The sequence below is a fragment of the Erpetoichthys calabaricus genome, chromosome 18, assembly GCF_900747795.2.
Source record: "Erpetoichthys calabaricus chromosome 18, fErpCal1.3, whole genome shotgun sequence".
NCBI classification, from domain to species: domain Eukaryota; kingdom Metazoa; phylum Chordata; class Cladistia; order Polypteriformes; family Polypteridae; genus Erpetoichthys; species Erpetoichthys calabaricus.
This window is the reverse complement of record NC_041411.2, coordinates 2,244,382-2,259,731: the sequence shown is the minus strand read 5'-3', so window position 1 is coordinate 2,259,731 and position 15,350 is coordinate 2,244,382. Positions and strand designations below refer to the sequence as shown.

General features: G+C 41.6%; 1 protein-coding gene across 1 annotated transcript; it reads right to left on the bottom strand.

Annotated features, from left to right (window-relative positions):
- Positions 1-1,891: 1,891 nt before the first annotated feature.
- Positions 1,892-13,717, bottom strand: tbx3a (T-box transcription factor 3a). The gene is made up of 7 exons (XM_028824651.2): positions 12,771-13,717; positions 11,558-11,825; positions 9,095-9,241; positions 7,970-8,046; positions 7,111-7,268; positions 4,671-5,320; positions 1,892-3,017 (listed from the first exon to the last, which is right to left on the bottom strand). The coding sequence occupies exons 1-7, from the start codon at positions 13,184-13,186 to the stop codon at positions 2,583-2,585; spliced, it is 2,151 nt and encodes a 716-aa protein (XP_028680484.2). The 5' UTR covers positions 13,187-13,717; the 3' UTR covers positions 1,892-2,582.
- Positions 13,718-15,350: the final 1,633 nt, after the last annotated feature.

Sequence of the window (15,350 nt, the reverse complement as noted above, 5' to 3'; positions counted from 1 at the left end):
GGCAGCCGCCTCCAGAGGAACGTCACTAATCAGCGCATCGCATCGGCAGCTTCACAGGCGCCTGGCGTACAATAAAATCAGCGAAGAGATCAGCGGAGGCGCCAGGTGAGCAATAGGAAGGGTAATCCGCATAGATTGCAAGCTGTTTACCCTCATCGACGAGCGCCACTACAGTTACTTATTAACATTACTATATACAAATAAAGATAGGCGCTCGATAAACCCACTGGACACACACAATGCCTGCTAGATAAACGGCGTTTTACGATTTCATATTTCAATTAGGAGCAAGTAAATCATTTTTTCATCAAAAATAAATACAAATACTCATTTTAGTCGACATCTTCCAGGAAATGATCCAGGAACTACAAGCAAGTGTCCTTTTGTCCCCCTCCCTTCTTGTGTCACAAACCGCCCACACCTTCCAGAGATCAGAGATGTTTGTGCTCTTTATGTTGCTCGCATTAAAAAATTAATATTGTAATACAGAAAATCAACCTGTATTTATGCTATAGGGGCCGCCTAGCTCGCACAGTTTGAGCCCCCCACCATATCGCCCGGATTTTAAAGATGTCTAATTCAGTAATTTCGTGGCAATGTAGAGAATGGCAGAAGATACAGAAATGATTTGAACAAATGGATACGGAAGGCGACATGCGCCGTCAGAGCCGAACGTTTCATTATTCTTAAGGACTTGGGGGTCTCTGCTCGGTCGTGTTTGCGGGGCTTTTCAGTGCTCAGTTATCGTCGTCTGTTCGTAGAAATGGTTTGTAAAAGGTAACATTTAGAAACGAGGGGGCATTAAGTTCGCTAGCAGTTAGTAACACTTGATAAGAGTCTGTCAGTAGAAAATAAAAGTGTTAAATAAAGTGAGTTAAATAATAAATAAAGTAAAATGTTAATAGAAGAGCAACGAGACTACTAGTACTATTTATTTTTATTATTATATTTCTGTATCAACTGCTTGTAAAATGAAAAACAGAACAGCGGTGGAATTACGATAATTAATTAGCTGTTATTAAGTTATTATTAAATCGTCTGTGAAATTATTTGTAAAATATTACAGAAAAACAGTGGACATAACTTAATAAATAAATGCTGTCTTAACACACTTTTATATCAATTGTGTAAAATGTAACATTTATAGCAGCAGTGGAATTAAGTGAATTAATTAGTTGGTTAGTTACAAGTATAAGTCGTCTGTAGAAATTATTTGTACAATGTGACATTTAGAAAAGAAGTGGCATTCAAGTAGTTAGCAATTATTAACAGTGCAGAAATTATTTGTAAAATGCAACACAAAAACATTTTTTTTTTCAATAGTGGCTTGAAAGAGTACTAACCGTAGGAAAGGCGCTATATAAATAAAAAGTATCATTATTACTATTGAAAGAATTTGTAATCATAAAATAGGCACAGCTCACAATTTACGAAACACGTTATCCATTCAAGCGTTGTATTTCTGATTTTTTGCAATTCAAATACAAGTAAATAACACCAAGGTTACTCTCATATTTATTTTTGAATCCAGACATTTATTTACTAGACATCACAGTGCATTTCAATAATTTTATTGAACCTTTCAAAAACAGAAATAAAAAAAAATAATCTCAATACAGAGGACAGACAACAGTTTTCGAACACAAAGAAGCCTTCATACTTCCACATTGTCCGGCACTTGATCGCCAAAGCTGCATTTTGGGACGAGAAGCGAGCGAGCGAGCGAGTCAAAGGTAAAACCCAAGCGGCGCGCCGGGGGACGGCTCAGCGTGCAGGGGGGCTGCTGGGGGGTTTGGGGGGTTCGGCACTGAGACCTGCAGCAGCACTCAAGGGGCTCGCAGGTGTCCGATTAGAAATGTCCACGACTACAACATAGAGACAAGATTGTTATTTTTGTTTTTTTATTTACACACCTATGTACAACATCAATAAATTAAACGTAAAGTTTTGAGTATTCAAATTCAACATATGTACACTTTATGCCAAATAATTACATAAATACTTTAATAGTCCTAGATTGAGTTATCTTTCCCGACTCGAATTAAATTCCCCTCCCCTGTTTTTAATCACATATCGAAATTTACACATCCCCCCCCCCCCCCCCAAAACCATTTATTATAATCTTGAGTATTAAAAAACAAATATGTTGAAATTCCAATAGGTAAATACTCATTAATAAAAAGTAACATGGATATGTGAAGGCATGCAAAGCCTTGAAGTCGCATTTCTCAAACATCACCGTATATCGTCTGCATGTAACTGATACGAACCACAGCATACCCTGACACAGGCTAAACTAGGAACAGGAGCAGAAAGTCGCCATTTCATGTGACAAATGTCCGGGGCCATCAGCCGTGTGCTGAGGAGGTCACTTAGCAGCATCACACACTCGCTAACGCGTTCAGGTCTCCAGGTCGACTTTCTTTAACGTATTAGGTAGTCGAAGCAGATTTTTCTTTCTTTTTTTTACGTTTGTGAACAAAGTGCATTGGGAGGGGAAAACAAAAATCAACCAGCAAATCCACAATTTCGGAATGGATCTCCGCACCCTTCGCCCGGCGTGCCTTCTCCTCTCCACTCTTCTATGGCGAGCCGCTCCTCGATCTGTCCTGTTTCGAGTCCAGCCCGCTAACCAAGCGCTGAATGTTCTGCAGTTCGTTCGTCGACTCTTTTTCGGAGCACAGTTTGGGTGACAGGGACACCGATCCGGAGGACATGGTCGACGACCTGCTGTTGAGCTCCGAGGTGGAGTCCAGCCCGGCAGAGCCCGGGCTCGTAGGCTTGGCGTCAGCCGCTCCGGCGGACATGGCGGGGAGGGCCGCCGTGGTGAGCAGGGTGCTGCTGTCCGGCAGGGTCATGGGCACCGAGTAAGGGTTGTAGCGGAGACGGGGGCGCACTGCGTTAAGGAAGGGATGGCGGTGGACAGATGAGGAGGCAGCCGAAGAGGCGGCCGCAGCGGCGGCCATGTAGGTGTACGGGTAGGGAAAAAGACTTCCGAAGGGAGACATGGCCAGTCCCTGCAAAGAGAGAGAGAAAGAAAGAAAGGACAATGAATACCCAACAGTCGAGGGGGTCACAGAGTGAACAAAAGTACAAAAAAAAGACAGAAAGCATGGACCCCCGTCGCACGATCCGCCATAATCTGCCCATCAATGAATTAAGTGACGGCCGGACTGCGAGCGGCACCTGAGCGCCGATAAGATCTCCTGACCGCGCTGCCATGGACGCCTCGTCACAAAGGTCAGCAAACACAAATCACCGGGACGTCCACGGCGTGTGAGGGCCGAGGGGAGCGAAAGTGGCATCGCAATCGGAATTGAGAGGGAAATGTGAAGGGCACTGCGAACAGGCGGGCAGGAAGAATTGCTATCGTCGGGCACTTGCAGAGAAATCTGTCGGTTTGTAATACAGTAACAGTACAGTGTCCTTTACCGGCTCACTCATTTCTATTATTGTCTGCTTGTAAAATATAACGATAAATACGCCGAGTGTCTGCCAAAGCAAAATATCACTGAATGAAAAAAGCTCATTTATATCAACAAGCTCTGAAACGCACTAAAGAATGATATTTAAAACGATACGTAGCGCCAATCCTTTCACCATGTGGTATGAATGCAAGATTTTATAATTACTGCTCCAATAAAATGGCATAGCAAAGCCAATAGAATTCAATGTTACAAATGGAATTTTTAGAATGGCGGGTTTGCTTTGTATACGTTGTATTTTTGCTTTATATAGTTTTAAACGTTTTATATTGCTAACGGGAAAGGCGCTTTATTGATAAAACGTATGATGAAATGTGCCAGCTGCGTGCCAACTAACACTAAAGTGGTCATACGAATATACAGGGTGGGCAAAAGTAGGTTTGCAGTTGTTCGTATGGAAAACGACATGCAGGTTATGATTACTACACTCAGGCACACTTTAATAATAATCATAATAACGAGGAAGAAAAGTAAAAAGACAAACAATACAAGTAAACAGGAGAATTAATCAATAATAACACAATAATATGTCCTCTGTTAGGGTACTCGCTACTGTGTGTATAAAGCACAGTGCAGGTGATTTCGAGCAGGTGAGTTTCCTTCGTATCTCCAAGTTAAACTTTACAACGTCTTTATATCGCCATTACTTTTCACCAAGAGAAAGGCACTACATAAATAACATATACATTATTACTATTATTATTATTATTATATTTCAGTAAATAATAGGCCTGCTAGGTGTAACTATTGCTTATAAAACTCAAGACCAGAAATGGAATTTTTAACAGGCGGCTTTTATTTGCAAATGCAAGTTAAAGTGTGCTACCTTTTATAGCGCCATTCTTTTCAGAGCGAGAGAGGCGCCACATAATAATATTGTATTATTATTATTATTATTATTATTCCAGTAACAGGCCAGCTAGGTATCATTTTATTTATTTCTTCCCCATATACTTTCTTAATCCCTTCAGATACAGTTTAACAATACAGATGTGATTTTTGGCAGGTAAGTTTTCTTTCTATATGCATTTAAAGCCTTTTTATAGCGCCATTCCTATATACACATTAATACACACACACAGATAGACAGACAGAAAGGCACTATATAATAGATAGATAAACAAATGCATTTCTCCTGTTCTTCTTCTTCTTATTCCAAAAAGACAGCGAAGCCATTCTGCTTACCTGTGATGCCAGGACGTGCTGCTGCAGGTGGAAAGGGAGCGCCGAGGCCCCAGAAAGTCCCTGCGGTGACGAGCCGATGCTGCCAGCTGTGTCCAGTGCACTAACATCCCTAGAGGAGACGGCTGCCAGCAGAGGTCCCATGCCCGCTGCCGCCATGTTTGAGAAGGCATTGCTCATGCTGAATTGACTGGGGTGCAAGAGAAACGGGTGAGCCCCACTCAGCGGGTTGAAAAACGGCTGCCCAGCCAGGCCGGCAGGAAATCCAAAGTTATGCAGGTGCCCCTGGCTCAAGTGGGTGCCGCTGTCTGTCTGGACGGTCAAGGGTACAAAGGTCTCCTTGCTCAGCGACCTGCACTCGTCCGATTTGGAGTGGTCGCGGATTGGGCTTTTGGGGTCCTCCCTGCCCAGAGTCCTCGCCGTGCTGGTCGGGCTGTGCCGAGAGTCTGCCAGGCTCTTTTCGGTTTTAGGTAGCTCGTCGCGGACCCTGCTTACGTAATCGCCGGGAGAAAACAAGTCCGCTTTCGGGGGGCTTCCGCCCACTTTCCTAGAGTCTTCAGTGCTCGTGGTGGTGACTTTGCTCGATTCGTTTCTTTCCTGTGTGTGGTCTTCTTTATTTTCTTCGTCGCTTTCTGCGTCGCTTGTGCAGAATTCTGGCAAACGAAAAAAAGTAAAATTACTTAAAAAAAACAAAAAAAAACCTTTACAGCTAATCAAAGAGGAGACGGTGATTTAAAAAAACAAAATCAAGAAACAGGGTATTTTAGCAACCCCCCCCCCCCCCAACTACGTCTCACTTTTATAAAAATATAATATTTGAAAACGTCCGTAATACACGCAGACGAATGGAGAGGTGGGCGCACAGAACGAAGGTTTTTGTTCTCGGACCTTCTGTGCCTCTTCACGGTTATTCAAATGTTTCATGTCCAGAACAGGTGACCAGCTATAAACTTTCATACATCCGAGCCACAAAGACAGACAGACAGATGTGAAAATACGTGAACTTGTTATATTAACACCGAAAACAAACCTTCACAATATACACAACAATGACGAACAAGATTCAAATAATAAAAGACTATCTGCTAAACTTGGCAGTGAGATAAATAGGGAAGGCACTATATGACAGACAACTCGATATGAAAGGCACTATATAATAGATAGAGAGACGTAAAAGGCACCATATTAAGATAAATAAGAAAGACAGCAGAACCTTACATGTCTCAGGGGGACAGAAGCTCAATAAACAAGTAATATTATCATATTTTGACTAACAACAAAACTTTCTAAAGTATATACAAGAATGACTACAAACAAAGACAATTAGGACATTTTTTAATCCTTTTTAACCTGGCAATTACATTCGCAGTGAGGCTCGTAAACAGATGAACAGACAGATAGGAAAGGCACTATATTATTATTATTTTTTTCTAGTTATCTTGTCTACATTTAATTCAACATAATTAGCAAACTGGAGTTTACACCCCCTGAAAATATTGGAACACTTCACTCTTAGAACATGAGCAAAATCTCTCCGGAAAGGCACAATATTAATATTATATATATACTTAAACAAACCTTATTTACAAGTATAACATGCAGTCATATTAAGAGACACTGGTCTGTCGTATTTAAAATCATTAACAACTCTCAAGCTTTTTTATTCAAAATGTATCACTAAAGACATTCATTTTCTGTAGAATATAAAACATCTGTTACAGCCTGGGTTTCTTGAAATATATCGAGTTGATTAATTAGGTTATAATACGTAAACTCGACCTCCAATCTACTTGCAGCAGTTCCTTCAACATTAATAACGCCTGGATGGCTGCTCTGGTTTTTTCATGTCTTCTTGGTTTTAATCTTGACTTGATTCAACAAAAATCTGCTGACTAAAAATTCTTCATTTTTTTCATGATACAGAAATTCCAAAATTATAATTGAGTTTATTGGACACAATTCTTAATTTTTCAAACAACAAAACAAGCGAATGTACTGGTGCTGTTAACAATCCTGATATAAGTGACAGAAGGGCCGCTGATCGGTAACAATGATATTTAAGAATAGACAGATAGAAAGGTAAGTCTATGCTTTATTCCTAGTAATATGTAGATATTATATATTGCTGTCTGTTTTCCCCGTCTGTCTCTCACTTATTCAGGGCCTCGTCAATCCGTTTATCAATGTCCTTTAATTTACCGTAATGCACTCAGCCTTCGTCCGCACGTCGAGCGGTGTGTGAACTCTCATGAACGCTCGGCTGTTTTTGAGGATTTCAGACTACAATCTACAGCAGGCCGCCCCGCCATTAGGAAGCGCCCGTTTCGCTTTCACCCAAAAATCTCTTGAGCGACCCCCCCCCCCCCCCTCCCAAAAAAAGTCCGCCTATCGGTAGGTTTAAGGAGTTGAACGCCGGTACAGAAACAGCAGAATGTCCACAGACCTTTAAGGGTAGAGGCCCCCATGGTAGACACAGCGGGGGAGGACACTTGGCCGAAACACTTGAAGGGGGTGTGTTCGCTGGAAGAGTCGTCCGAAGTCCCGTTTTCCTTTTTCTGCTGTTCCTCAAATGATCGCATGGATTGCAAGGCTAACTGCTTTCTGCACAGTAGAAGTGAATAAACAAAGGCAGACATAAATAAACACACGAAATAAGCCCAGTCCTTTGATATTAAATGTATGGACACATAAAACACAGTTTTCCTTCCACTGATCCTCGACTGGCTGACTGACAGCACAACTCGAAAATGTCTTTTGAACTTGAGCTCCTTCGCCTCCACGCGATAGCCACTGGGCAGCGGGGGGCTCTTCCTCTTCGGCCCCCACTGATTATTTTCACGGAGACTTTCTTGGCTGGCTGAGCTCTAATTGTGAGCATGCAAATGAAGCGAATACTCTTAATTATAGCGGCCTTGTCAGGTAAGATTTGAGCTCAAGATTAAATGTGTTGAAATCTGTACATTGGGGTTTGTTCCAACACTCTACCATCGGACTTTATCATCATTTGCATAATGGAAATAACTGCGTTGTGTCTTTAAAAGTAAAACAAAAGAACAAATGCTGTGAGTGTTACACGCCCTTCGCAAAGTAACGTTTGTGCACAATTTGTGCAGACGCCGGTCTCAAACATAATCCAAACTCTGGATAAGATAAGACATCCGTGAAATAATCGAAGACAGATCCAAATAGATAGATAGATACTTTATTAATCCCCAAGGGGAAATATCGCATGCAATATTTTTCAATTTGTTATTTATTGACAGTAACATTTACACTACTTTATAAACAAACTATGAACTTACCGTTTCTCTCTCCTGCCATTGCCAGTGTCACGAAACCCTTTGGCGAAAGGGTTATTATCGATTTTCAACTGCGTTATCTGTTTAAAAAAAATGAAAGTTACAATTTGAGAAAAGAAAACACCGCGTGCTCGGCCTAAACGGGCAGCCCACTTCGACATTACCATCCGAATACCCCACAGGTAAGCTGGCACAGAGCTGTGCAGGCGGGCAAGGTGGTGGCACTCGCGGTGAGCTCAGCGGTGCCCACAGTGACCTCAGGCGGCACGTAAAGATCCTTCCAGCCGACTTTTCCGGTCTAAATTCCGATTTACGGACGAAATAAACCAGAATTTGAAAGAGACAAGCGAGTCCATAAATCGGAACCGAAAGGTAACCTGGCAGCCTTTACTTTTATTTCACTTACAGTACATCTGGAATCTTTACGAAATTTTACAAAATTCACCACAGTGTCGTGGCCTGTCACACACAAGTCACGATAGCAAAAGCACAACAGTGAAAGTGCATGAAACACCAAATCCCACCCCCCAAAATAAGGAGCCATTTATTAATTTGCATGCTTGTATTTTTAACACGTTTTCAAAAATGTTCTTCAGTGGGCATACAATGGCATTAAGATCAGCACCCAGTCATGGACTCCAATTTAAAAAAACATTTCACCATCCGCACAGAACAAAACGGCGGCCTACGGTTATAGTAACAGCAACAAATAAAACATTTGATCTCTATAGCGCCTTTCTCGTGTTCAAAGCGGTTAACCGCAGCCCCTCACTTTAACGACCTCCACGTGAATCTCTCAAGTCAACAGCACGAGCATTAAAACAACACTTGGAAATACAAATAAAAACAGAAATGTCAGTGAGGCACTGGCATTGGCACAACGACAGGCTCTTTCACGTTCCTTTTTTTATAAATACATACACACATACATATATATACATACATACTATTTTACAGTAAGAAAGGCGACAGAAAATGAAGCCATTAGCTAAACGCCAAAGTGGACAGCAGGCCTCCATCTATATGAAGTGCACACCTTTTAACCTGAACGTCGCTCGAATTTGACAAAAAAGAAAGCAAACGAATCAAAGCCAGCAGCCATAAATTAAAACAAAGCCAGTAACTTACCTTATCGTTCTGGTAGGCAGTCACGGCTATGAATTCCGTTTCAGGAAACACGTAAGTTCGAAACGTGCTGTACGGAAGTTTGAGGATGTCGTTGGCTCTGACGATGTGAAACCTCGGCTGGTATTTGTGCATTGAATTGAGAATGGTCTGTAACAGAGGACAGGACAGGACAGGCGCGGCCTGTTAGAGGGGCTCACACGGACAAGAACAGGCAACATGTCTAGAAACCTGCAGCGCCCCAACATCCAGAGTAAAGCTGTCACCGAAAGTAATAAAACTTCAGCATTCTGTACAACCTTCTGGGATTACCCCAAAATATCACGACATCCAATTTAACAAATAAATTATAAACAGAAATCTAGAGGCAGGCTGAACATAAAAAAGTAATATTAGCTTCTTAAATGATTTACAAATATATGAAATAAAATTGTAAAAGGATATAGACACCAAGTCCAGCAATAAAATCCACAGCGCCAAATGAGCGCTTCGAGTGGAGCCCCACGCCGACCCCACGAGTTGAGACAGCCAGGGGGAACGGCGGAGGACACCGCAGATTTGCTTTAACGCTGCCGAGGTTATTGTGAAAAAGTGTCACGAAGCGGGCTTGCAAGGACCGACGTGCTGCTCGGACTTTACAAATTATGGAGAGCGTGGCGATGCCTTGTGAAAAGCCTTCGTGTGTGCACATTAGTTTGGAAAGAGCTATACACATCATGGAAAAATACACTCAGTGTAAATCAGCGAAAAGCATTCGTGTGCGCACGTTTTTAAAAATGGGCAATATAAATCATAAAAAATACACTTACTAAATGGTCGTTTATAGATTACAGTATGAAAATGCCCTGACAAAAGCATTTTTGTGAACGTGCTTTAAAGAGCGCTATAGAAACTAAAGAAAAATGATAAGAGCTTTACAAACTGACAATGCCTCGTGAACAGCATTTCTTGCTTTGTTGTTTTTGCTTTTTTAAAGTGATACAAATTAAGAAAAAAATACACGTTAAGGATAAACCTACTGGTAGTGCTTTGTAAATTATAATATGACAACGCCTTGTTATCTTATTCTTGTTATTTAAAAAAAAGCTATACAAAACAATTAAAAACACACGTAAGGACCAATAACCTGGTTGCATTTTATAAATTATACATATTATAACAATGTCTTGTGAAAAGCATTTTTGTGACCACATTTTAAAAAGCGCCAACAGCTTAATAGAGAAATACACTTAAGGATCAATCTAGTGGTCTGGCTGTGACTTATACGTGAGTAGGACTTGTCAACGGCATTTGTAGCTTTGTTTTTTTTATTTCTTTTTACAAGTGTAGAAAATAATTTAAAAGCACAAGTAAAGACCAACACACTGCTTGGACTTTATAAATTATGGCGAGCACGACAATGCCTTGTGCAACGCATTTTTGTAAAAAGAGATTTTAAATAAAGCATTATACAAATTATAGAAAACTCAGGTAAGGACCAATATACTGGTACTCCTTCATAAATTACAGTGTGATAATGCCTTATGAAAAGAATTATTTTGTAATTTTTTAAAATGCTACTCAACACTATAAAAATACACGTAAAGGTCAATTTAATGCTGTACTTTATAAATTATGCATATTATGGCAAAGCTTTATTAAAAGCATTTTTGAGAACAAAATAAAAAAAAGTCAACAAATGATCTAAAATAAATTTAAGGCTCAATATACCGGTTGTGCTTATAAATAATAATGCTTTATGAACAGCATTTTTAAGATCTATACAAAATAATTAAAAAGCATACACGTCAGGACGACCTTTATAAGCTGTGGCCACCATGACAGTGCCTTGTGCAGAGCATTTTTGTCAGCAAATGTTAAAAAGCGCCATACAGTTTATAGAGAAATAGACTTAGGTGTCAATATACTGATCTTTTACAATTATTGTATGACAATGCCTTGTGAGGAGTATTTTCTTGTTAGTGTTTTTAAAAAGAGCCATACATAATAATTTAAAAAATACACGTAAGGATCAACATACTAGTTGTACTTTATAAATTACACAGAGCAAGACAATGTTTAATGAAAAGCATTTTTGTTAGTTTTTTTTTTACAGTACATATAATTTTAAAATACACGCAAGGGCCAAATGCACTAGTTGTGCTTTATGCCAGTGGGTAATGAAAAGCATTTTTTCTGAACAAAATTTTCAAAAGGTGCTAATAACTTGTACAAATATACATTCAAAGATCAATATACATGTTGCACTTTATAAATAATGGATCGAATAACAAAAGCACTTTTTGTGAACATTTTTTTTAAAGTGCTGCATTTATTAAACATGAGAGGCTAAACGCACTGATGACCCCCACCGAATTCACAACAAAGGCTCACACGCTCATTTTTAAAAAGTACAAATAGAAGCACAAATGGAAATTCAGCCTACTTCATTATTCACATTAAAAAAGAAGAAAGAGATGAACTTACAAAGCCGTGCTTGTCGGAGATGTTGTTTGTCAGTTTAAGTTTGTGGAAATTGACGACCTTGGACATCCACTGCTCGCCAGTGGCCGGACTGTCGGGGTGAATGTACATCCGCTTTGGCATTTCAGGGTCAGCTTTGCCAGCCACCATCCAGCGAGAATTGTGGAACTTGTATCTACAGTCATCTGCCGCTACAATGTCCATCAACAAAATGTACTTGGCTTTCTTGTCCAAACCAGTGCATCTCACTTTAAAGGGTGGAAACATTCGCCTTTGAAAATAAGCAGTGAACATTGACGTTATTATTATTAGTAGTAGTAGTAATTTCTTCCTTTATTTTAAGGACCACTAGAGTAACAGCAGTTTGATTTTTGAGAGGTCCGCGTTTTTTGCAAAAATAAACAAAACCTGCTCGCTAAAATGACAAAAGTGCACAAACGAATAAAAGCACGGAATGCTGATCTAAAAAGCCCTCGCATTTGCTAAAACCCCAAACCAAATTCAAGTGTAAATCTGTCAAGTTGAGAACAGATTCGCATTAAACGTTTTTTTGTTTCTTCGAGGAACTTTAAAAATCCAACTTTAGTTCCTGGCGCTACAATACAAAGGTGCACTTCTTGGGACTCGAGCGAGCGATCGTACGGTGAAGCAGTAAACGCAGGGCTCGACCGTGTTCGGTGAAACTCCATTTCAGGGTCCAGTCACACAGCGAAAGGGCGCCTGTTTGAATCCGCACAAACGCGAACGGCCTTTCCGACCGAGGTTTGCTCAAGTATTCGTTTCGCTCGCGGCTCTCCGTTCCTGCACTGTTTATGATTTTATAATCGCCAATTGACAGGATGAAAGTAAACACAAGTTAAACAGTCACCAAGGCGGCTGGTGTTGAAGCCCTTTAAGCTTCCAGAAGGAATTTCGCCGAAGTCGTTTCAATGTAATTCGTTTACAGCATGCACTGTCATTTTTCTCCTCATGTAACATCTGAATAACAGAAATCGATTATTATTTATTCTTCAGTTTGAATATCTCACTGCAAAAGAGAAAATTGTCTAAGCACACCCTTTGCATTTTGAAGAAATCCTAAATCACAAACGCAAATGTTTCCTGCTCAGTGACATTTTCGGAGGACAGCTCAATAACTATTGTCTCGGCCTTATTGTTCTCTAACATGAATCTCCCAAAACAAAAAAAAAATTAAAAAAAGAGGGGCCAGGCTTACCTTCCGGATTTCGTGATAACCATTTCAGTGCCACGCTTGTGGAACTGCTCCCAAAGCTCTTTGGCTTCCAGATGAACTTTAGGGTCATCCTCCACATCTTCTTCGGGCTCCAGACTTTTCAGAGGCCTGAGATGCGCTGCCGCCGCCGCTGCCGCCGCCGCAGCTTGGTGTCCCAAGGAGGAGAAATGCAGGCCGGTCTCGGCGGCGCCCACCAGCTGATCCATAATTGGTTTTCCCAGGGCTCCCGGAAGGGAGAGCGGCGCTGCACCGTTCGGGGGCAGAGCAAGTGCCGGGAAGAATGGAGGCTGGTGGCCCAGGAGAGCGCTCATGGCGAAGTCCGGAGCGCGGTGAGGTAAAAAGGGATGATATGCCATACTTGTGCCCGGAATGACTGGATCTCTCATCGGTAAACTCATTCACTCCCCAAAACAGACGTCCAGTTGTTTGTTATTGAAGTTGCCGGATTAGTTGTGCTTATTATTTGTACGACAGACACCTTCTTAGCAGCAGCACGTTTTAACTTGACGAGAAGAAGAATATCTGAAGGTGAAAATAAGATGCATTCCAAGAAGAGTTCAGTTTTGGCACGATGCGTCTAATTTTTTTATGCTTTTGTTCGCCGTATCCAGAAAGGAAAAAAAAACCCTTGTCTTGAAAAAAGAAACGAGAAATATGATCCCTGTCCCTCAGAAGTGTTAAGAATAAGCCTTAAAGGAGAACAATCCTCTATGTTAATCTGTTTTTAGTAAAATCATCGTGCCATCACGTCAGACTTTTCTTTCGGCACATGGAAATGACTTGGCTTTCTTTTCGTGAAAATTTAATTTGATTTGCTTGATTCTGAAAGAATGAGTTGTTATTCCTAGCAATCTGTTGCTGCAAAATCGTGCAGATTTCTTGCAAAAGCCTCGGCTGCGTATAGCACGATTCCTCTGCTCCAAAACAATAATAAAAAAAGAAGGACAAGGAGGAAAAAAAAAGAAAAGGGGGAAGAAAAAGAAGAGTCCGCTGACAGAGAGAGGAAGCGAGAGCTCAGCACTGAGGGTTTCCCTGCGCTTCTGTGCGCTCTGGGCTGCAGATTGTATGGATGTGTTGTGTGTTGCGAGCAGCGGGGCCCTGTTGATTGGCTATTTGACGCTTTCGGACCAATTGTGTGGCTCCATAGGCGTGGTTTTGACAGGTCGAGTGGAGGGGACAGAGCTGAGTTATAAAAAGAAGGTGTCGGAAACTGTAACGTTTCAGCAAAGCATCACTACTACTCTGCGGCGCGTGAATATGTCAACATCATTAGACAGGGGAGGGGAAGGAAAGCAGGGGAGGGGAGAGATGGAGGGAGGGGTGGACGGGGCCGGACCCCGGCGGGAAGCTCGGCCTCCTCGAGAGGTGCCTGCGCCCACAGGAGAGCTACATCTGTGCACACAACTGGAGCGCCGCCGCTGCCAGCTGAAATGTCACACGTCTGCTCTCCTGTGTCTTGCCCAGGCTCCGAATTTTCGAGCCGTTTGACTGTGTTCATCATCCAAGGCATTCCTAAAAGTATTAAAACTCAAAAGTTCAGTCACGCTACAGGACTGAACAAAGCTCTTTAGTAGTGTTGTGTTATCAATTGCTAAAATGATGGGAGGGCGGCAGGCAGGGGTGGTGGTGGGGAGGGGGGGTGTTCTTGGCATGACTGCATAGGTTCATCTTCGGATTCGGCTCACGTGACGCTTCAGAGTTGGAAGTAAGAATGCAATCAATTCTGCATGTGCCTGGAAGCGCCCGTACTATCGGCTTGATCTGCCTTGCTCTCCATGTTGCGGACACTTGCTCTTATCTTGTCCATCTGAACTCTGCTGTGGTCGTGGACGACGCCATATCAGACAAAGATTGATTCCGACTTGGGGAATTCTCCTGTTGTGCTCAAGAAATCTAACCGTTTTGGCCATTTCACCCAGAATGGGACCGAAGGTAGGCTTAATCCGTAGGATGTGATACTGGATGTTTGATAGGTGTGGGGCTTGACTCGGTTATGCTGGTGGCTTTGCAAAATAAAGTAGCGGTGTACGAGTCCAGAGACAGAACCGGAGGTGATCCACTGTCACTCGGGAGATCATCTCCAATTTTTGAAAAATTACGCTTCTGTAATGTCACTTTACTGGGTCGGGTGGTCTTGGCAAAGAACCGTTTGATTCTGGGAAGGCGTCTTTACTTGTGAAGTCGGCTCTTTGGGTTTTGTGGACATCTTTGACGCATGGTAGACAGCAGGATACTGACAGAGCAAGGAGTCTGTGTGGTTAAATGCAAGAATTCTGTGAAAATCTGGATCTAGTCTGATATTTTACAGTTATCAGTTATTATGGTGTATTATTTGACTGATGCCTTTATCGAAGCAACATTTTTTTTTGCTTTATTTTCAATTGGAGCGCAGGAAGGTGAAGTCACTTGCTCAGGGTCACACAGTGTCAGTAGTGGGATTTGAACCCAGAAATTTCAGGGCTTCAGGTTTAAAGCCTTAACCGTTACATGGCTATTTATAGGAACATCATAGGGATAGATATATATGAAAGGCACTATATAATTAATAATGTAGATAGCTAC